This window comes from Nicotiana tabacum, chromosome 19 (assembly GCF_000715075.1).
Source record: "Nicotiana tabacum cultivar K326 chromosome 19, ASM71507v2, whole genome shotgun sequence".
Taxonomy (NCBI): Eukaryota; Viridiplantae; Streptophyta; class Magnoliopsida; order Solanales; family Solanaceae; genus Nicotiana; species Nicotiana tabacum.
In genome coordinates this window covers 37,022,719-37,045,730 of record NC_134098.1, presented here as the reverse complement: position 1 = coordinate 37,045,730, position 23,012 = coordinate 37,022,719, and the positions used below count along the sequence as shown (strand labels likewise).

At 36.1% G+C, this 23,012-nt stretch overlaps 1 protein-coding gene and 1 long non-coding RNA gene across 2 annotated transcripts; both read right to left on the bottom strand.

Moving 5' to 3' along the window:
• Window positions 1-8,490: 8,490 nt before the first annotated feature.
• Window positions 8,491-11,989, bottom strand: LOC107803717 (putative pentatricopeptide repeat-containing protein At5g06400, mitochondrial). The gene has a single exon (XM_016627482.2). The coding sequence runs from the start codon at window positions 11,801-11,803 to the stop codon at window positions 8,666-8,668; it is 3,138 nt and encodes a 1,045-aa protein (XP_016482968.1). The 5' UTR covers window positions 11,804-11,989; the 3' UTR covers window positions 8,491-8,665.
• A 7,616-nt stretch (window positions 11,990-19,605) lies between these two features.
• Window positions 19,606-21,178, bottom strand: LOC142173843 (uncharacterized). The gene is made up of 2 exons (XR_012703208.1): window positions 21,044-21,178; window positions 19,606-19,806 (listed from the first exon to the last, which is right to left on the bottom strand). It is a non-coding gene; the product is annotated as an uncharacterized LOC142173843 (long non-coding RNA).
• Window positions 21,179-23,012: the final 1,834 nt, after the last annotated feature.

The window sequence follows — 23,012 nt, the reverse complement described above, 5'->3', positions numbered from 1 at the left end:
TTGCCTTGGCATCACTGCCCTATGCCTTGATGCCTTTGCCATGTCATAGTGTTACCCTCAGCCCGCATCTCATTGTTAAGCCCTTGCCAAGCTGACTTGTCTTCCTCAAAGCCTTGGCCATCATTTCTCCGTTTTTCCTTTTGCCTTGGTGCTAGCTCGTGCACCTTAGCTTGGCAACACTAATGCTACCCTATGACAACATTCTTGTTGTCAAGTCAAGCTCAAAGAGGCGTACTCCTACCCGTAAGCATGCATAACTTGGATGCATTTGATCATTTCTTCAAGTCCATATTTTGCAGTTTCTTGGCAATCCTTCACCCACTAAAATAGTTACGTTGAGTAAGACACTGAATTAATTATTGTGTGAAGTCAATGCATTGATGCTAATTCTTTGAGGTGCCATATCAAATCCACATGTTCACCAATAATATCATGATTTTCTTTTCATTTATATTTTTTACATTCAATCCCGTACCAAATATTTAGATACCCAAAGGTATTTAATCAAGTCCAAATTCCCAAATTCACGTGAAATTAGGGAGAAATTCCTTTCCACACTTTTCTCTTTGCATTCAAAATAAGATCAAAGCTTAATTTTTATAAAAAGCAGCAACTCATTTATAATGTAGTACATTAATTAAGTTGCAAGCTAATTTACTTCAAGTTAACAATCCAACTTACTCCACTTAACCAAACAACATGTCAACCTCGAATATAAAAACTTACAGTAACATGTTTCTAACACATACAATTTACAAAGATATCTGGAGTAAAATCCTTATATTAACCATTATTATTAACAATTCTAATTGCAAAATGAAACATGTCAACCCATTGCAGAATGCACTTGTTTTAGTCCATCTTATTGATGCTGCTAAAATGCTAAGGTAACAAATTTTCTCAAATATCCTGTATCGCGCAAACATTTTAGATGGAAAAGGGAAGAGAAAAAAAATCACTAATTATTCCAAGTCACGGAGAAGGAAAAGATATATTTGACTTCAATAATCAATAGTTTCCCCAATAGAAATAATTGAAATTTGATTTCACCAATTAAAATAACGCATTTTTCTGATCATATAAATTAATTGTCCTTCCCGTTTTCTGCTATAAAACCCGGTTCCTCATCAAAATTGAAGATTAAGAAAAGCAAAAGAAAAAAAAAAAGATGAAGGTCTCATGGCTGGTGATAATCTTCTTCAGTTTCTTTCTTATTGCTATCCCTTGTTTTGGAGATGTGATTGACGATACTTGTGATAGTAGCAAACTTATTGTTGTATGTGAAAGAAAGAAAAGTAGACAAAATAAAAGAAAGAAAAATCAAAAAGAGATGAACTTATGATGTAAGCGCTTACATCGCATTCTTATGATGTATGCGCTTACATCGGCATTCTTATGATGTAAGCGCTTACATCGGCATTCCTATGATGTAAGCGCTTATCTCGGCAGGGCATTCAAATGCCTATAAAAGGGGTATGCATTTTCATTTACAAATCATCCCTCAACTTCTTCTTTCTCTCTTCAATTAATAAAGAGTTATTCTTTGTGTGATCGTGGAGTAGGCAAAATTGTCGAACCACGTAAATCTTGTATTGTCCTGTCTTGTGCAATTTATTATTTTTCTCTTTAAAATATTTTTCCTTTCTATTAGCCTGACACGTTTTCTAACAACTGGTATCAGAACACAGACAGTGTAATTCTAGTAGAAAAGTACGGTGTTGGTGCAGGTACTATTCACAAGAATAGTGCGACACTATTGATCATCGTTACTATTCACAAGCCCTATTCACATAAATGTTTTTTTGTGAAAAATGGTATCGAAAGAAGGGAAGGTTAAGATTGATAATTTCAATGGCAAAGATTTTGGATTATGAAAAATGCAAATAAAGGATTATTTGTACCAGAAAATATTACACTTACCTATGACCGAGGTAAAACCAGAGACTATGGCCAAAGCGAATTGGGATCTATTAGATCGCCTAGCTCTTGGTGTGATTCTTCTGACGCTAACATGAAATGTGGCGTTTAACATCATTAACGAGAAGACTATTACAGGCCTGATGAAGGCATTATCAAATATGTACGAGAAGTCATCTTCTTCAAATAAAGTCTATTTGATGCGTCGATTGTTCAACTTAAAGATGACAGAAGATGGATATGTCATAGAACATATCAGTGAGTTTAATATAATATTAACTCAGTTGAGTTCTATCAATATAACATTCGATGACGAAGTCAGGGCATTGATTCTACTATCATCTCTACCAGAGAGTTGATCTGCAATAGTAACTGCATTTAGAAGTTCATCGGGAAGTACCAAACTCAAATTGGATGATATTAGAGACTTGGTTCTAAGCGAAAATATTCACCGGAGAGAATCAAGTGATTTCTCAGGATCTGCTTTGAATACCGAAAGCAGGGAGAGAAACAACCAAAGAGGACAAAGTCATGGTCGTGGCAGATCAAAGTCAAGGAGAAGAGGGCAATTCAAAAATCGCAAAGATGTTATGTGTTGGAATTGAGATAAAAAGGTCACTACAGTAGTCAGTGTAGAGAGCCAAAGAAGAAGAAGAACGATCAATACAAGGATGATAATTCAGTAAATGCAATTGCTGAACAAGTAGGTGATGCACTAATTTATTGTGCAGACAGTCCAGTCGAATCTTGGATTCTCGACTCAGGTACATCCTTTCACTCTACATCATGCAAAGAATTATTGCATAATTATATTGCTGGAAAATTTGAAAAAGTTTATCTAGCAGACGGCGAACCTCTGGACGTTGTTGGGAAAGGTGAACTTCATATAAAGACTTCACAAAGCACGCTATGGAAATGTAAAATGTCCGACATGTTCCTGGTCTCAAAAAAAATCTGATATCTATGGGTCAGATTGACAGTGAAGGATATACAACAACATTCGGTAACGGATCGTGGAAGATAACCAAAGAAAATTTGGTTGTGGCACGAGGCTTCAAGAAGGGAACACTGTATGTAACTGCAATACAGAGAGATACTATAGCAACAGTTGATCATGGTCGTGATACAACATTGTGGCACCGGAGGCTCGGGCATATGAGTAAGAAGGGAATGAAGTTGTTGGCATCCAAAGAAAAGTTGTCAAACCTAAAGCATGTTGAATTAGGTTTGTGCGAAGATTGCATTTACAGGAAACAAAAGAGAGTTAGTTTCTCAAAGGTGGGAAGGACGCCAAAGAAAAAGAAGCTGAAACTAGTGCATACTGATGTGTGGGGACCAGCACCTGTAACTTCTCTCGGAGGTTCACGCTATTATGTCACCTTTATTAATGATGCCACAAGAAAGTTATGGGTTTATTTTCTGAAAAATAAATCTGATGTGCTTGTTACCTTTAAAAGATGGAAAGCTGAAGTTGAAAATCAGACAAGTCTAAAGTTAAAATGTCTGAAGTCTGACAATGGAGGAGAGTATGATAGTCAAAAGTTTAAAGCATTCGGCTCTGAGAATGGAATCAGAATGATCAAGACAGTTCCTGGAACACCGGAACAAAATGGCGTTGCTGAGATGATGAAAAGAACCCTGAATGAACTAGCCAGAAGTATGAGAATACATTCTGGATTGCCGAAGTATTTTTGGGCTGAGGCTGTTAACACAATAGCTTACCTCATAAACAGGGGACCCTCTGTACCGCTGGATTTTGAAATTCCTGAGGAGGTATGGACAGGAAAGGAGGTAACTCTCTCACATCAAAAACTTTTTGGTTGTGATTCTTATGTGAAGGTAAACTCTAATGATAGAGATAAACTTGATCCTAAGGCCAAGAAATGTTTCTTTATTGGCTATGGTGATGACAATTTTGGTTATCGATTTTAGGATAATCAGAATAGAAAGATCCTAAGACACAGGAATATCACATTTAATGAAAATATAATGTACAAAGACAAGCTTGAAGTAGAACCAACCAGCACCAGTAGACAGACATCTGAAACAGTTGAGTTAGAAAAAATCTCAGAAAATGAAGTGGCTAGAGAGACTACAACTGGATCTGAAATTGAAGATGCCGAACCAGAAGCCGAATCTGGATCAGAATCAGAACCAGAACCAGAGATAGAATCAGATATGGAGTGAGGACTCGAATCAAATTCGGGATCAGTTAATCTTGAACCTACATTAAGGAGATCTAAAAGAGCCACGAATGCTCCAGATAGGTTAACTCTCTCTCTCTCTCTCTCTCTCTCTCTCTCTCTCTCTCTCTCTCTCTCTCTCTCTCTCTCTCTCTCTCTCTCTCTCTCCACTATTTACTTCTGACTTGATGCTGGAGAACCAGAGCATTTTGTTGAAGCAATGCAGGTGATAAGCTCTGATAAGTGGAAGCTAGCCATGAAAGAAGAGATGAATTCTCTTCAAAAGAATAAAACATGGATACTTACAGAGTTACCAAAAAGAAAAAAAAGCATTGCAAAACAATTGGGTGTACAGGGTCAAGGAAGAGCATGATCGTAAGAAGAGATACAAAGCACGATTAGTAGTAAAAGGCTTTCAGTAGAAGGAAGGGATTGACTACACCAAGATCTTCTCTCATGTAGTCAAATTAACTACTATCAGGTTGGTGTTAGGTATCGTAGCTGCAGAAAATTTTCATTTGGAGCAGCTAGATGTTAAAACTGCTTTCTTGCATGGTGACCTTGAAGAAGACATCTACATGAAGCAACCTGAAGGTTTTCAAGTTTCTGGTAAAGAAAACCTTATGTATAAGTTACAGAAGAGTTTGTATGGTTTGAAACAAGCACCCCGACAATGGTACAAGAAATTTGATGAATTCATGCATAATAAAGGTTTCACACGATGTGAGATGGACCATTGTTGTTATATCAAAAATCTTGATAACTCCTATATCATTTACTGTTGTACATTGATGATATGCTAATTGGAGGATCCAGCATAAATGAGATCAACAGAGTTAAGCAGCAACTGGCGGAGGAGTTTGAAATGAAGACTTAGGACCAACTAAGCAGATGCTTGGGATGAGGATTAGCAGAAACACGTCTGAAGGAACCTTAAAATTGTCTAAAGAAAGGTACATACAGTAGGTACTAAGCAGGTTCAGTCTTCATGATGCAAAGACTAGAAGCACTCTACTTGGAAGCCATCTTAATCTGTCGGAGGACCAATCACCTAAGACAGATGAAGAAAGGAAGTACATGTCCAAAGTTTCATATGCTTCAGCAGTAGGAAGTTTGATGTATGCTATGGTTTGTACTAGACCTGACATAGCCCATGCAGTTGGAGTTGTCAGTAGATACATGTCAAATCCAGGAAAGGAGCATTGGGAAGGTGTAAAATGAATACTGCGATATCTCAAAGGCACCTCAGGTATAGTACTTTGTTTTAAAATGAGCAATATTATCTTACAAGGTTTTGCCGATGCAAATTTAGGCGGCGATCTGGATAGTCGAAAAAGTACCACAGGATACGTGTTCACCTTGGGTGGTATTGTTATTAGCTGGATGTCCAGACTTCAGATAAGTGTTGCTCTATCTACCACTGAAGTAGAATACATGGCTATCTCAGAAGCTGGAAAAGAGATGATTTGGCTCAAGAATTTTCTTAAAGAGCTAGGTAAAGAGCAAGACAATTGTGAGCTTTTCAGTGATAGCTAGAGTGCAATTCATCTTGTCAAGAATCTAGTGTTTCAAGATATCCAGTTGAGGTATCATCATATCCGAGAGTTGATAAGTGAAGAAACTCTTTCCCGGCAGAAGATACCAGGATCAAAGAACCCGTCAGACTTGTTAACCAAAGTTGTCGGTGTTGACAAACTGAGGTTGTGCACTGCCTCAGTTAGCCTTCAAGACTGATAGTGTGAAGGCGCCACCACAGAATAGCAAATCTTTTTTTTAAAATTTCTTTCTTGATGTAACATAGGTTTGAGGGGGAGATTGATAGTAACAACCCTATTGTTATATGTGAAAGAAAGAAAAGTAGACAAAACAAAACAAAGAAAAATTAAAAAGAGATGAACTTATGATGTAAACGCTTACATCGACATTCTTATGATGTATGCGTTTATATCGGCATACCTATGATGTAAGCGCTTACCTCGGCAGGACATTCAAATGCCTATAAAAGGGGTATGCATTTTCATTTGCAAATCATCCTTCAACTTCTTCTTTCTCTCTTCAATTAATAAAGAGCTATTATTTATGTGGTCTGGAGTAGGCAAAATTGCCGAACAACGTAAATCTTGTCTTATCATGTCTCGTGCAATTTATTGCTTTTCTCTTTTAAATATTTTTCCCTTCTAATAGCCTGACACGTCCGACACGTTTTCCAACAGCTTGTCACAAGACTAGTGATTTCAACTTATGTGCGACATCTCTTATATCTGTTCCGCATAGTAGCATTGCCAACTTGAAAGGTTTGACGCGTATTATGATTCAATTGGCCTTGGCCAAGGCAAAACAATTAAACAAATCTCAGCTCAAGTCAAGGTACTTTTAGACCAATCTAAAGATCGAGATTTCAAGCAATGTCTTCTGATTTGCCTTGAGGAATTTGGCTATGCTATTGACCCTAGGCTTCCTGATGCTATTAAATATTTGAATTCAAACGACTATTGGAATGTCGACACCAACCTAGTGGGTGCTGGTAATAGTGCAGAAACTTGCGAAGAGTCATTTACTGAACCGCCAGGCTTCATGTCACCATTAGAAGAGGTCGATAAGAATTTTGATCATTTTATTGAAGTAACAAGAGATTTATTGAGTCAGCTTAAAGAAAAATAAAGTTGTTCAACTGCTGATTACAAACGAATAATTCATCATTGAAGCAACAGAATCAATCACCATTTTTTAAAAATCTTTAGCAATTGTGTGGTTGTTAGTTTGTCTTAAAAGCTTAATGATCATAATGCTACAGGTTAAAGTAGTTTCCGGGAAGTCTCCAAACGTGTGAAGCACCCCACTTTTGCTCTTTATGTTGTGTTATGGTCCAACTCTTGCCAAATAAGTAAGTTCCCATGTTCCTACGCCCATCTAGTTGATCGAGGGATAGACGAGTATAAAGAAGGGATGGAGAAAGCTAGCGTTTACCTATAAATTCTCAAATTTATTTTGAAAATTTTAATTTGGGTAAAGTTTGGTTTGAAGATGAAAATATGTCTGGACATAATTTTTCGAAACATATTTCACTTTTTTTTTTTGAAAAAACATGAAATGTAACTTATACCCATAAGTTTTAAAAACTATCAAAAATACCTAACAATATCAAACAAACAAACTTGTTAATCTTGCATCTTCATTGATGCCATTCATTATCATTATCAATACAATAATAAATATAAGTAATTTAATAAGATTACAAGTAAATTATTTACATAATTAGGTCCTTATTTCCAAAGCATGTAAAAGCAAAGCATTATGATAACGCATATGGAAGGGAGCGTGGTGAGACTCTTTTGTAACGGCAAAGCCGTGGCCTTCTCTTTTCACAAGTGTCAGTGTGTCACCAATATTTTTAAAAACATTTTTAGGGCGAGGCATGCTAAAAATATATCAAGGTTAAGTGGTTAACTAGTCAACTTTCTAGACGGTTATTTGTAGCGTAAGCCGAGAGAACTCTTCCTATTTAAAACCAACATTTCTAAACCATTGTTTCCTGTAGTGGCCTCATTATACAACAAGAAAGCAGTGCTATGGTTCTTAAATGCTCTTTCACATCCCAAAATTTCGTTGTCGGTCATTTTCCATAGCAGGCTCTGATCATGGGATTAGCTGTTATTGCAATTTTTCTAAACCATGAAATAGAGCAATCTTCAATTCATAGATCGAATTGAAGGTCGAGTTTTTTTAATTTCTATTCCTATTATCCACCCATGACGCTATCATTTCTCTCACACTGATTGCTAGAAATAATATCTTAAAAAAATTCGAATCAGATGAATACTGCGTAATATATTTTTTTTTTTTTTCTTGGACTTAAGTCATGCTATATCTTTAACTTTGTCGGGTCAATTGCTTAGATCTCAAATCTATATTAAACGTACTTAACAAACAATCCTCTTATGATAAAAAGTGATAGTGTTACATGTTCTGATCAAAATACCCTCTCTTCACAGTAATTTTTATAGTATCATTTTGCCTAATCCTTGTTAAAAAAGCAAACATAAATAGAAAAACAAACTGCACAAAACATGCAAAGATCCATTCCTTTACTATTCATAGGTTCCAATTTTTTTAGTCTTGGCGTAACTGGTAAAGTTGTTGCCATGTGACCAGGAGGTCACGGGTTCGAGCCGTGGAAACAGCCTCTTGCACAACTGCAGGGTAAGGCTGCATACAATAGACTCTTGTGGTCCGACCCTTCCCCAGACCCCGCGCATAGCGGGAGCTTAGTGTACCAGACTGCCCTTTTTTTGTTTGTTTGAAAATGGGTCAATTGATTTGTTGCGGCCCCTAACTAGAGGGGAGATTATCTTTGCTAAACTAAAAGAGAGGCCCAAGTAATTCACCCTACTTCATATAGCTGCTCTCAACCAGCTTGGAATTGATAGCTTGATATTGATGCATAGTTATCGTTGTTGTTGTTAAAAACACACACACACACACACACACACACACACACACACACACAAAAAAAAAAAAAAAGAAGAGAGCTAAGCAAGAATGATCATACAACTAGGAATGGAAAATCAAGGTAGCAACTTTCTTCTCTTTTTCACATCTGACTTCATCTGTAATACAGTATTCGCCAAATCTTGTTTTCCTTCTCTGTTGAGCCCATAGAAGACGGTTCTAAAATTAACTGTACTAGGAACAATCCCAGTATCCAGCATTCCAGAGATAAGTTGGAGAGCTTCTTCAGACTTACCAACTCTACATAGACAAGAGATGAACATGGAGTATGCCTTGAAATCAGGAGATGGTCCATTCTTTTTCATCTGATGAAACACACTCCAAGCATTAGAAACCTTTCCCATGTTCATGTACCCTCGTATTAACGCTGAATACGTAACAATTGTTGGTTGGCAGCCTAAATCTTTCATTTCCTCAAAAATTTCAAGAGCCTTTCCTATCTGTTTCTCCTTAAAGAAGTAAACAATCAAGGAAGTATATACATGAACAGTAGGATGAATACCGACCTGCTTCATAGATTCTATTCTAGCCAATGCCTCTTCTAACTGCCCTTTTTGTAGTAATCCATGAACTAAACTTCCATAAACATACTGATTCAAGACATGCTGCTCGTCATCAACTTCGTTAACCAATGCTAAAGCCTCTTCCAGCCTCCTTGCTCGACAAAGTGCCCTAATGTACAATGAATAAGTTAAAGGGTTACTGAAACCGAGTTTTTGTAAAGATTCAGTACAGCTTCTGGCATCCCTTAATTTACCAAGCTCACATAAACAACCGAGATAAGCTTCAATTAGTTCTTTATCAGGAGTGCATCCAACTTGAATCATCTCCTGGAATATTTTTACTGCTTCATCAATTCTCCTACCTTTTTTCTGACAAAGAGATGGGATCAAAGCTTTGTATGTACTTTCTGTGGGTTTACAACCGCTATCTTTCATTTCTTTAAAGGTACGAACAGCAATATCTGTGAGTCCGGATCGGCCATACTGCATTATCATGATTGTCCAGGTATGAGCTGTTACTAAGCAACCGTTTCTCCTCATATCAGAAAATAGATTTCTCATCTGATTGAAGTCCTTGCCCTGTCCTGCTATTTTAATGGCCATATTGTAGAATTCCGTTGTATGCCTATAATTAGTTTGCTTCGCAACCCAAGAAAAAAATTGCAATGCCACACAACCTTGCAGCCTGAAATTACGCAAAACTTCCACAACAATTTCTGGGGTGAAATGTATGTTGTATTTTTTCAATTGTTCATGTATTAAGCACCAATCTGTTGATGATAACAAAATTTGGCAAATCTCATGTATATCACATTCGCTACAGGATTTTGAAGCTGCCTCTGGCATGTCAAGAGCTGAGGACACCCGTTCTAGGTTTTCTGATTTTAATTCCAAATTTCGACCTTGCTGACTGCTCACATCCAATTCGGGTGTTTCATTTTCTTGGTGAACTTTAGAAACACCCTGTAGCAGCTTGATTCTGTTGATGTTCTTCATATCTCCTTTTCTCTCCAGATATGAAATAACATGCTGGAGGATATTGTTCCCAATAACCATCTTGGAGGCCTTCATTTCATTCAGAACCTTGAAAATATCATTCGTCCTTGACACTTTGGAAAGTTCCTTGATAAAAATGGTGTATGATTTCCGGCTAAAGTCAATTCCTTTATCCTTCATATTCTCAAACACTTTCCATGCTTCAGAAATGCAGTTTTGGCTGATATAACCTGCAATTACCGCAGTTGCTGCAACAGAATCCAATTCAACTCCTATCTCTGTCATCTCGCTATAGAGGTTCAACGCTTCCTGAAACTCATTAACCCTGAAAAGGTGCTGCATCAGATTAGTATAGGTAGATACTGTGGGCAAACTTCCTGAATCTTTCATGCTCTGGAATAGATTAAGTGCCTTTGAAATTTCATTTTTCCTCAAATATGCACTTATAAGCACTGCATAAAGCTTCTCATCAGCACCATTTCTTTTCTCTACAATTTCAACAATCTCCAATGCATCACTGATCCTCTCAGCCCTACACAGTCCTTTCACCAATGTCACAAAAAATTCAGAATCAAGCTTCACATTTTTATTCTTTAAATCACGAATCAATTCCAAAGCTTCTGTAATCCTCCCTGCAATGCAGAAACTCTTCAGCATAAGGCCATACACATGGTTTTCTGAAATACTAAAAACCCATATCATGTCGTCGCCAACTTTGTGAACTGCAGCAATATTTCCAGAGTTAGCCAAGCATTTGAGCAGCTGTCCAGACATAGCTGCATCCAACATCAAGCCTTTGTTGATCATCTCATTGTAGTACTCCAAAGCAATGTCTGCTTTTCCAGCATTACAAAGCGAACTCAACAAGGTCTTATAAGCCCTTAAATCAGGCTCATAACCAAATTTCTTCAACTGTTCAAACGTGAACAATGCTTTGCCAATCAACTTTGCATTCCCAAAATGGGAGAGCAGAATACTCCACGTCTTAAGATTCTTCTGACAAGAACTCCTCCCCATTTCCTCCACCAATTCGTCAACCAAGCGAAACTTCTTAGTTTCTGCGGCCATGTAAATCATTGTGTTATAAGTCGCTGTAGTATGACTAAATCCTTTTCTTGATTTCACCCAATTGAAAAACCTCAAAGCTAAATGAGGAACTTTGAAACACCTCTTCAAAACCTTGTCAACAACCTCCTCATTATACTCAAAACCTGCTTTTTCCAGTTGTTCCTCCATTGAAATCACATCATTTTCACTCCTCACAATCTCTGTAATCTTGTGAACAATGGGACTAACATCCCTTTTCACCAAACTTTCTATCCGAGTATCTTTAGGTAAATTTCTCATTTCCAGCTCTGTACTAGGCTTGGCATTTTCACAAACACTTCCCGTGTAAGATGATGAATCCACGACTAGTATTTCAGGCCCATATGGGTTTTCATCTGCAGTTACTACAGTCTCTATTCCTAAAATCTCTCTGATCTCATTGAAGAGTGAACTGAAATTCTGGGGTTCAATCTGGTTTTTCAAACTGGGGTTTTCAGTTTTCTTGGATTTCTGATGCTTAGATGACTTGGTGGAAATTGAAGCAGAGGAAGTCTTAAATCTTGAGGAATCAAGATTCAACAGTTTGTTTCCACAAATTAGGGACCTTTGTTTGCGTATGTACTTCAAAATCATTCTCGTTTGAAACATTGCTTCATAGTAGTAGCTCCAGGGATATTGTTGTGGTGATTTTTTTTAAATATAGAGGCTCTTTTTTCTTGAACCATAGTTGTGACTTGCGTCACATGGTGGTCTCTTTCTGTGTTTTTAAAGGTAAAATAAGTAGGCATAACAAGCAATGGGACAACGGGATTCTATTTCAATCTTATTATGGATCGATTTTATGTGACAATATTCAAACATTTAAATATATATTCAAAATTATTATTGCATATGTATTAATCAAGCTTATGTGACAATACCATAAACATAAACGGAAAAGGGTCAACAATACCCCTAACGTATTGAAAATGGATCAAAAATATTTTCAATTAATCTTTTGGTTCCCAAATGACCATAACGTTTGTTTTTGGGCTCAAATTTACCCCTATATCTAACAGAAGGGGTAACAATATCCCTAACGTATTGAAAATGGTTCAAAAATACCATTTGTTAACCTTTTAGTCCGCAAATGCCCCTAACATTTATTTTTTGGCTCAAACTTACTCATATATCTAACAGAACTAACCTAATCAATTTTTTGACTTTAACTTCGCCATGTGGCATTTTCTTAACCCGCCACGTATATTATTTGTATTAAATAAAACCCACCTGTATCTTTTAAAATATCCAACGACCCTGACCCGCTCCTATATATTTGGACGGTCGGCTAAAAATAATTATATTCACTAGCTAAATATATTAAAAAAAAAATAAGCATTGATTATATATAAAAATATGCATTATTATACATTAATATTTTAATATATATTTACATCATATTATTTTTAGGAGAAATTATACAGTGTAGTTTTTTCTATTAATTATGATCTATAACTCGAATTTATTAAGCAAATCTGACAATGGAATGACAGTTTTTGCTAATATTTTAGCTCTATCGTTATATATTAAAACACTATTAGTTTTTATTGAAAAGATCATGTGAAGTCCATTAATGTGCTAAGCAGTTGGATATGTATATAATTAAAGGTTTTAAATAATTTTCTTTTCATCTGTTTCTTTACTTCTCCTTTAGAATCATATAAATAGAACATTATCATTTTTATGTTTGCAAATTAAAATTTATATTTGTTAAACTTGTTAAGATCTGCAAAATTTGAAAGAAAAACTACACCGTATAATTTTTCCTAAAAATAATATCATATAAAATATATATTAAAATATTAATGTATAATATACAAATTTTTATATACAATCAATGTCTATTTTTTATATATTTAACTAGCGAATGTAATTATTTTTAGCCGACCGTCCAAATATATAGGAGCGGGTCAGGGTCGTTGGGTATTTTAAAAGATACAGGTGGGTTTATTTAATACATATAATATACGTGGCGGATTAAGAAAATGCCACATGGCGAAGTTAAAGTCAAAAAATTGATCAGGTTAGTTCTATTAGATATAGGGGTACGTTTGAGCCCAAAAATAAATGTTATGGGCATTTGCGGACCAAAAGGTTAACGGATGATATTTTTGAGCCATTTTCAATACGTTAGGGGTATTGTTGGCCCTTATGTTATATATAGGGGTAAGTTTGAGCCCAAAAACAAACGTTAGGGGCATTTGTGAACCAAAAAGTTAATGGGATATTTTTAAGCCATTTTTAATATGTTACGGATATTTGTTGGCAATTTTCCGTAAACATAATTGAGTTAGACAAGTGCATGATAGTGACACATATAAGGAAAGTGAAACTAAAAAAGATACTGGATGTGCTTAGGAAAATATATTTCGTAAAAAATATTTTTTCATACCAAACATAACCATTATCTACAAACAATTTTAAAAAATTTAAAAGAAAAAAAATCTCTTTTTACCGTCACTTTAATCCATAAATAAACAATAAAGAATGACTCACACAGCTTATCAAGTCCAATTGCCAAAAAAAAAAAAAAAAAAAAAGAAGAAGAAGAAGAAGCTCACGATACATCACATTGCTACCGGAGTTGGTACGACATTCCCTTTTGCAGAAGATTTTGCAGAAGTAAGAAAAGTTACAACTATATGGAGTAATAATTTTTTTTTTCCATAAATAAAATAAAAGCTAAAAATCTTGCTCCCCAAAACCCTGCGATTCATCCAATGGCCTTGCACCAAAGGCAATGAGCTACTGACAACAGTCATGCAATGAAGCAATTTTTGCTTTCTTTATCCACCATTTTATCATACACTTCTTTCATTAGTTTATGTTTCATATTGTATCATATATACCAATCACTTGACCATACTTCCATTATCTGATTTTCTTATTAAAAGTAGGGAAGGTTAAAATATATAAAGTTAAGAAAGAGTAGAAAAATAGTTTGACATGAGCATATCATGTCCAAACTGAGAAAATTAGTTCATTCTCTCTTTCCAATCTATCAATTTTGGAGATGTGAAAAATGAGCAGAGCTCGAGATAAGCTCCAATGGTGGTGAAGGAGACTTTGAGGAGAAGCCGCAATCTGAGATCATGAGAGAACACAGAAGAAATAAATTTGGAAATGAAAGTCTCAATTGTACATATTTACTCAGTAATGTCGTATATATACAACTGCAATAGGAAAATGAATGAAACCAACTAACTAACAAACTAACAAAACTAACCGACTAACAGACTAACTAAATAGTGCAACTAGCTAATGCTAAAGGTACAAATAATATAAACTAACTAGAAGACTATAATCATATATCTCAATAACCCCCTCCTCCCCTCAAGTTGAAGTGAGGGAGTCACTGAACTTGTCAAGAATGTTGGAATGTTTAATGCGTGTGGGAGCCTTAGTGAGAATGCCTGCAAGTTGTTGAGTGGTCCCAATGTGATGTAAAGAGATGAGGCCCTCTTGAAGCTTGTTTCTAACAAAGTGACAGTCGACTTCAATGTGTTTGATTCTTTCGTGAAACACTGGATTCCTTGCTATATGGAGTGCTGACTGACTGTCAAAAAATACTGCAATGGGACTGTTAGCTCCTCAAGCAGCCTTTGTAACCATACTAATTCCCAACCACTTTCCTTAGGGATCTATATTTTGCTTCTGTTGATGACAAGGAAATGGTTTCCTGCTTCTTTGACTTCCAATTAATGGGGTTGTTCCCCAGCAAAACAATGTAGCCAGTAACTGACTTCCTAGAATTTGGACAAGATGCCCAGTCAGAGTCACAGTATGCTCTCACTATATAGTCACCATCTTTGGAGAAGAAAATTCCCAGGCTAGGATCAGTCTTTAAGTATCTCAACAAGTAAAAAGCTGCCTTTAAGTGTGGTTCCCTTGGGCCTTGCATAAATTGGCTCAAATATTGGACACTAAATGCTATATTTGGCCTTGTGTTGGTGAGGAAATTCAATTTTCCACTCAGTTTTCTATAGTAGTAGGGGTTTGATAGAGGAGCACCTTCCTTTGATTTGAGTTTCACATTTGGATCAAGAGGTGAAGACAAAGAGCTACAGCTGAGACGGTCATACTCTTTCAGCAAATCAATGGTAAACTTTCTCTGAGAGACATTGACTCCATCATCTTGTAGAGAATTTCCAATCCAAGAAAATAGTGTAATCTTCCTAGGTCCCTAATTTTCAAATTGTCATGTGGGAACCTCTTCAAAAGGTCTATTTCTTCTAGATCTGTCCCAGTGAGAATCACATCATCAACGTATACTTCCACATACACCAAAGATGTCTCATATGACGGTATGATAATGAATAATCATGCATATAATTCTCATAACCTCTAGAGCAGAGTGCCTCTATTAACTTGACATATCACTGCCTACTAGCTTGTTTTAGGCCATATAGGGATTTGTTTAGCTTACAAACAAGTCCTGGATTAGACACCATAAGCCCAGGTGAGACTTCCATAAACACTTCCTCATTCAAATCCCCATGGAGGAAGGCATGGTTGACATCCAATTGAAGCAGGTCCCACCCTCTTTTCACAGCTACTACTTCACAGTAATTATCTTTACTACAGGTGAGAATGTCTCTATGTAATCTATTCCTTCTTGTTGTGTGTATCCTTTCACCACTAAACGAGCTTTAACCTTTTAATACTTCCATTAGATCTATGTATTACCTTGTACACCCATTTACAACTAATGGCTTTCTTCCCTGTTGTTAATGGGACTAAGTCACATGTGTGATTGGCATGTAGAGCCTCAAATTCCTGTGTCATAGTTGCTTTCCAAGTAGGATTAATAGCAGCTTCTTCATATAAAGAAGATTCACTATCATGACAGACATTTTTCATCAAAGATTGACTATCATGGATTAAAACTCCACGAGAAACACACTGATGTTTAGAAGTTAATGCATTCAGAGATGGTATGCAGCTATTGGATTGCAGTTTGGGTACATATGAATGTAATCACTTAGGTGTGTAGGTGTTTTAATTTCTCTTTGGGTTCTTCTAAGTGTAGGGATGTTGTGAGTTTGAGGTGAGTGGTCAATGAAGTCTGGTAGTGAATGATTATTGATTGTAGATGTTGGAGGTGAATGATCATTATAGCTTATGACCGGACTACCACTAGGTGACATAAGTGAGGTAGTTACAGGTGACGGTTCATTGTCTATGGGACTTGCACCATCTAGATTGTTTCACTGCTTATTAATTCTAGTTGTGTCAGATTGATTTAGAAGACGTAAAAACTTCACCATTTGTTAATTATGGCTCTATCGTGACACTACAACAGTTCATATGATTGCTCACAGAGCAATAGGGGTGGCAAATATGAATCTTTTGAAGAAATATATTTGGAATATGGCATTATTCACCAAATGACTGCCCCTTAGTCACCGCAATTTAATGAAATTGCGGAAAGAAAGAAAAGAACGCTAAAAGAGATAATGAATACCTTGTTGATAAGTTCTGATTTATCCCAGAACTTGTGGGGGAAAGCTATTCTTACAGCTAACCAAATACTAAATCGAGTTTCCCATAGCAAAATGCAATCCATTGCATATGAAAACTAGAAAGGAAGGAAGCCCAACTTAAAATATTTTAAAGTATGGAAGTGCTTAGCTAAAGTGCAGGTTCCCAAACCCAAAAGGATAAAGATCGAACCGAAAATCAGTGATTGTATTTTCATAGGATATGCAACAAATAGTAAGGCATATCACTTTCTGGCTGATAATCAGAAAGTCGGACATTCATATTAATACCGTAATCAAATCAGATAATGCTGAATTTTTGAAAATATTTATCCGTATAAAAAGGAGTGTGAGTCGTCTAGTGAAAAAATCTAAGCGACCTCGGAAAGAAACAGAGAAAAGTATATTTAATGAGGAAATCCAAGATGTAGTAAACGTCAAAGGATAACTACTTCCTTTGGACCAGATTTTCTGACATTCTTATTAGAAAATGAGCCTCGAACGTTTAAAGAAGCAATGTCTTCATCGGAAGCACAATATTGAAAAGAGGCAGTCAATAATGAGATAGAATCCATATTACGTAATCATATGAGGAAATTAGTTGATCTTCCTCCAGGAAATAAACCTTTGGGTTTTAAGTGGATTTTAAAAAGGAAAATGAAAGTTGATGGTATTATTGACTTTATAAGGCAAGATTAGTTGTCTAAGGGCTTAGACAACAAGAAGGTCTTGATTACTTTGACACATACTCACCGGTAACTAGTCTTGGAATATGCTCGAGTATTGGAAAGTTTGATGTACATCATGAATTGTACAAGACCTGATATAACTTGTGCGATAAGTAAGCTTAACGATACACAAGTAATACCGACCAAGCTCATTAGATAGCAATGAAACGAGTTTTGGGGTATTTGAAATATACCCAAGATTATGCATTGCATTGCAATAATTATCTCGCGGTTATTGAGGGATATATTGATGCAAATTAGATCATCGAATCAATAGAAACAAAATCCACAAGTGGATACACTTTTACCATTGGTGGAGGAGCAGTGTCTTGGAAGTCGTCCAAACAGACATGCATCGCCCGCTCTACAATGGAGTCTGAGCTTATAGCTTTAGACAAGGCCGATGAAGAAGTTGAATGGCTCCAAAACGTTTTGGAAGATATTCCTTTTTGGCTCAAACCTTCGGCACCTATATGCATACATTGCGATAGTCAAGCGGTTATAAGAAGGGATGGAAGCCTTATGTATAACGAAAAATCTCGTCACATACGACGAAGATATAATACCATTAGACAACTACTCTATAGCAGAATTATCACAATTGACTATCTAAAGTCAAAGGATAATGTATCGGATCCACTTACAAAAGGCCTAACTAGACAGGTAGTTGAGAGATCATCGAAGAGAATGAGACTATAGCCGAGGACAGGTTAGTGTGGCGGTAACTCTACCTAGAAGATGGGAGATCCCAAGATCTAGGTTCAAGAAGATCAAGCAAAGTCATTAATGGCGGTTCAACATTGTCAAATAAAATTTTGATTCGTTCTCGTGATGAAAATAATGTTCAGTAACAAGGATAAAGTATTAAAAATTTTTAATGATTTTTAAGTTTGATACGAAGTATATCAAATAGTGATTCTACAGGATAACACGTTTAGGAATCACCTATGTAAGTGTGAAGTATAAGCCGCTTCAAGGAGAATTCTGTAAGGTCAGTTCTCTACGCACTTATGAACCAGGCGGTGTTCATGGCTGAAACGAACACAACAATGAGAACCAAAGACAGTTAAAGGGCTGATTGTATGACTTATGGTTGTATAGGTATACACTAAAACTCGAGAGTTCAAAAATATCAAATCTACTGATTGACCGAGTATATCCGATATATGTTCACTGCGAAAAGTTAAAAGGGAAACCTACTTATCTAGATGCGATTAATACTTACTTGCGAATCACACAAATTTTTGCATATTTTTTAAACATATTGCCATTTCCCATTCATGTGGGGGATTGTTAGGTTTTTTAAGGGGGTGTGAATGGGAAATGGAAGAGGCACCTTTTGGGTTGCACCTCTTCATCTCAACCTTTCATTTTCTATAAATTTAGAGGCTTGGCCTCATTTTTTATACATGAAAAATCTGAAAACTTCTCCCCTTTTTTTCTACATTGTTGCATTGTTTTTTCAAAATAACATAAGTGTCAAGTATGATTTGCTTTGTTTGTTGAATTCGCTGAAGTTCTGTGATTTGTAATATCGCTATCACAGAATAGTTATTCCGTTCTATCCTGGGAGGAATTAATCCAAAATCTTAGGCAACAGTGAGGGGATTAAATTCTTTAGGGACACACAATCAACTTGTGGGCTCGGAATAATTTATATTTTATTTATTGAACAAACGTTTCTTTACTTCTCTGATTTTTTAGTTTCGAACACATTATTACTAACTATAATGCCGACCCCGCCTCCGAGAACAGACACTGTTGATGGAACCCCCAACTCCAAAACGGCTCACATAGCAACCCGAGAACTTCTAGGAGAAGCCGGAGCTGGATGCCTATGTATTACTTTAAGCGTTGAATGGCAAGATACTATCCTAACCTTGCAGAGGCAACTCAAGGAACAAAATAAAAAAATTGAATAAATTCCGGAATGCCATCAACCGTGAAAGGGATTCAAGATGCCCGACATTCCAAAATATGACGGCACCTGGGACCCTCGTGATCACATCATGGCGTATACAATCGGAATCAAAGGGATTGACCTCATAAAGGAAGAGAACGGATCAGTGCTCATCAAAACATTCGAGGAGACACTTACAGAAAGAGCTCTAACATGGTATTCTCATTTACACGAACATCTTATTAGTTCTTTTGATGAACTTGAAGATGCTTTCATCTAAGCCCATTCTAGAGAGAAATAGGTAAAAAAAACACGTGTAAGATATCTTCAAGATTATACAAATAAGGACAAAGTCACTACGAAACTTCATTGACCGATTCCAGAGGGAAAGAATGTTGCTCCCGGAAATTGAAGAGAATTAGGCCGCTATGGCATTCACCAGGAATTAGAATTCGAACAGTTCAGAGGCCTCGAGGAGACTGAAGGAAAGCCTTCGAGAATTCCCTGCGAAAACATGGAACAATTCAGAGGCCTCGAGAAGATTATTTCTCTCACACAGAAGAAAGGTTGCATGCATCAATACGATTTTCATTTCCTTTATTCAGTCAATTTATTTTCGTATTATTATTTGTTCTTTTTTTGTATCGATTATACTTGAAAAAGTGAATCAAATCGGTTGTTAGAAATCCAAATAATTTATTTAATTTCTTTGACTTCAAAAATAATTTTTTTTTATTAAACACAGACAAAATATCCTACTGTAACATCCTACCCTCAATATTCGACTCAAAATCACTAATTTGTATAAACTCGCTTACTTAATCCGACAAAGAACATCACCTATCCCTCGCAAATCATAGGACGTCACAATAAACAACAGATAGTAGTTCCACATACACAAAATTCACGACCAAATTGGGACTCTGAATAGAAAAAATTAACTCAACTCCCAGAAACAAATTCATGTACCCCACAAAATGTACCATAGGCTTGCTCTTGATGTAATATTTCACTAATTCGAACTTATTCAGTCTAAAGATCAAGCAAAACTTTATTTGATTGTAATGGTTTCGTTTTCACAGTATGTTTGCTCTCTTTCTCCCTCCCCTTCTGTTAGAGTCAAGTAGCAAGTTCGTTTCTCTTTTAACTTTGAAACTATAATTAGCTTTTAGTTTACTCAATTCAATGAATGAAACATAATCCAACAATTTGATATAGTCCTCTCTGGTCAATCATACTTGGTCAAACATTAATTACCTACTTTTCATTTTGCTATAATATTTGAATCAGCCTGGCGTGAAGGGAAAGAAACAAAAATTAACTTAAGTATATATTTAGACAATAATTACTGTTCCTAATTGTTTTAACATCTCATCAATGCACTAAACTAGTGTAACTTCCAAATGAAGAAGGGCTTCATGATGTCAGACTACATTATTCGTCAGGTATAAGGTGCAAGTTTTACAGCATAGGGCACAAATGATGAAATGCAATAATTTGCCAATCATATTATTAATGAAATAAAAATAAAGGTGAACCAGCCGAGTTGTTAAGATCATTGAAATGTGGGAAAAAATAATTTTGCAAAGATATCTCTAGCTATTAGAATAAATTAAAAAAAACTTGCTAGTCATATATTGATAGAAATATAAAAAGGAGGACTAATCATTTAATTTCAATTTCCTAGTTATGGTATAATTTGAGTATAGGGAAAATTGAGTAATCATAATATGAAAAATACCTTAAGAGAGAAGTGGTTCCTCGAAACCCTAAGGCAGAGGCCGGCAGCCGGCAGCCGGTAACAAGTTGCTTAGATCTACACAACTGGCATTAGTCAAGCAAATAATACAAACCAAACAAAATAATCCAAATTCCATCTCTGAGTGGCTCACCACTTCCTAAGACTTGTCATCTTATTTTTATCTTTTTTAGCAATAAAACCCTTAAAATAGTATCTTTTTATTCGGATAATTTTCTTGGACCCCTATGACTTTTTGACAATTTTAAGCACACCCTCCAAGTTTTGAGGATTAGTCTTTGAGCAGCTCAAAATTTTAGTTTAAGTGTATTAGGATGAGGATTTACTTATTTCCTTTGCACATTTGCATTTCTTCTGACCCATCAAACTACTGCACCTATTTCGTGCATCAAATATATGTAATCTCTCTCTCCCTCTCTCCCTCACTCCTCTCTCTTTATATGGGATATTATGATTACTCGGTACATATACAAAATATTCAAACTTGTTGCGCATTATCTACATTTTATTTGAAGTATTCTTGAATTTTTTTTTTTTTTTTTTTTTGCTTTAATTATGAGTTCTATTAATTCAATTGAACATTTTGTCAAAGTTTATGCAATCTAAAAAGGAAACTGATGTTCTAGATGCATGCCAAGGTAGGTGCACTAAGTGACTAGATGTTGGAACTTTATCAGTAGTATAATATAATTTTTCATTTTATGTTAATTTGAAAAGTTTTAAAGAATAATTTTCATATTAGTTCACGTGAGGACCAAAATAACGAAGATGTTCCATGTGATTGTAGACTTCTACCGCATATAAGTAGATATATTTTCACAAAATGCTGCGTTTATTTTTCAAACTGATATAAGCAAACATATTACAATGTTTTTGGAATAATGTTATAACTTATAATTAACACCGTATACGGTCAAAACCGATTAGTCCGTCGTACGGACTGGTCGGTATGGTGATACTTTGATCGAAGGGCGGCTTCGTAATACCAGGTCGAGGTCCAAAGTCATGTCATCAAGCTTCGAGTTCAAGGACCGATCAATGACAAGCTCGGCATCATTATCGAGCTCGTATCCAAATCGAACTACAGGGCGAGGCGAAATTGTCGAGCCTAAGATGCATAGACCGACCGACATCGACCCCGAATCGATACCAGACTCCGAGTCAGAATCGAGCTCGAGTCAATATCGAGCTCACAGACAAGAGCTGTTGCAATCCCACTAGAGGAGAGAATCCTGGCAGGAATTATGGAAAAACTGATTTATCATGGGTCTCCCACTATGTATTTTTAATTATATCTAAAAGTAGGATCATTCACTATAAAGAGGATGGCTACATTTCTGTAAAGGACAGTTCTTTGCTTACATTGTAACTCAAGCACCATATACTCATATATTGAAGAGTTATTCTTTTAATTTTCATAAATTGATTCACCTTGCTTAGTCCTAAAAATCATCTTCATTCCAACCTTGTTTATTTTGCATTCTTTGCAATCCGTATTTGATATTTCTATTTATCCTTACGATTTGTATTAAGATATACCATATATCCTTAGAACTACGTACAAATTCAACTCTATCCGTTTTTCGGGTAAACAGTTTGGCGCCCACCGTGAGGCTAAGGATAAAAATGGTTATTTGATACGAATCTGCAAAAATACACTGTTTTGCGCTTGTTTCCGGAAGTATCTTGGATTTCGGATTAGCAACGACTAACTATTAATCAAATGGCCTTACCTATCAACAATGAAGTTGGTCTTCAAGATGAGAACAACAACTTGACACCCAGTGTCGAAAGACCTTTGTCAATGCCGTTGGAGCTCGAATCGAAGTGCCGATAGACATTAATTCGCATGTGTCTATTGAGGCGAACCTATATTCTGAACCCGAAAATAGCATTCATGGTGGCACTCGATCTGCAGGTCGAGATACCCATAACGTCGAGAAAAACAGCG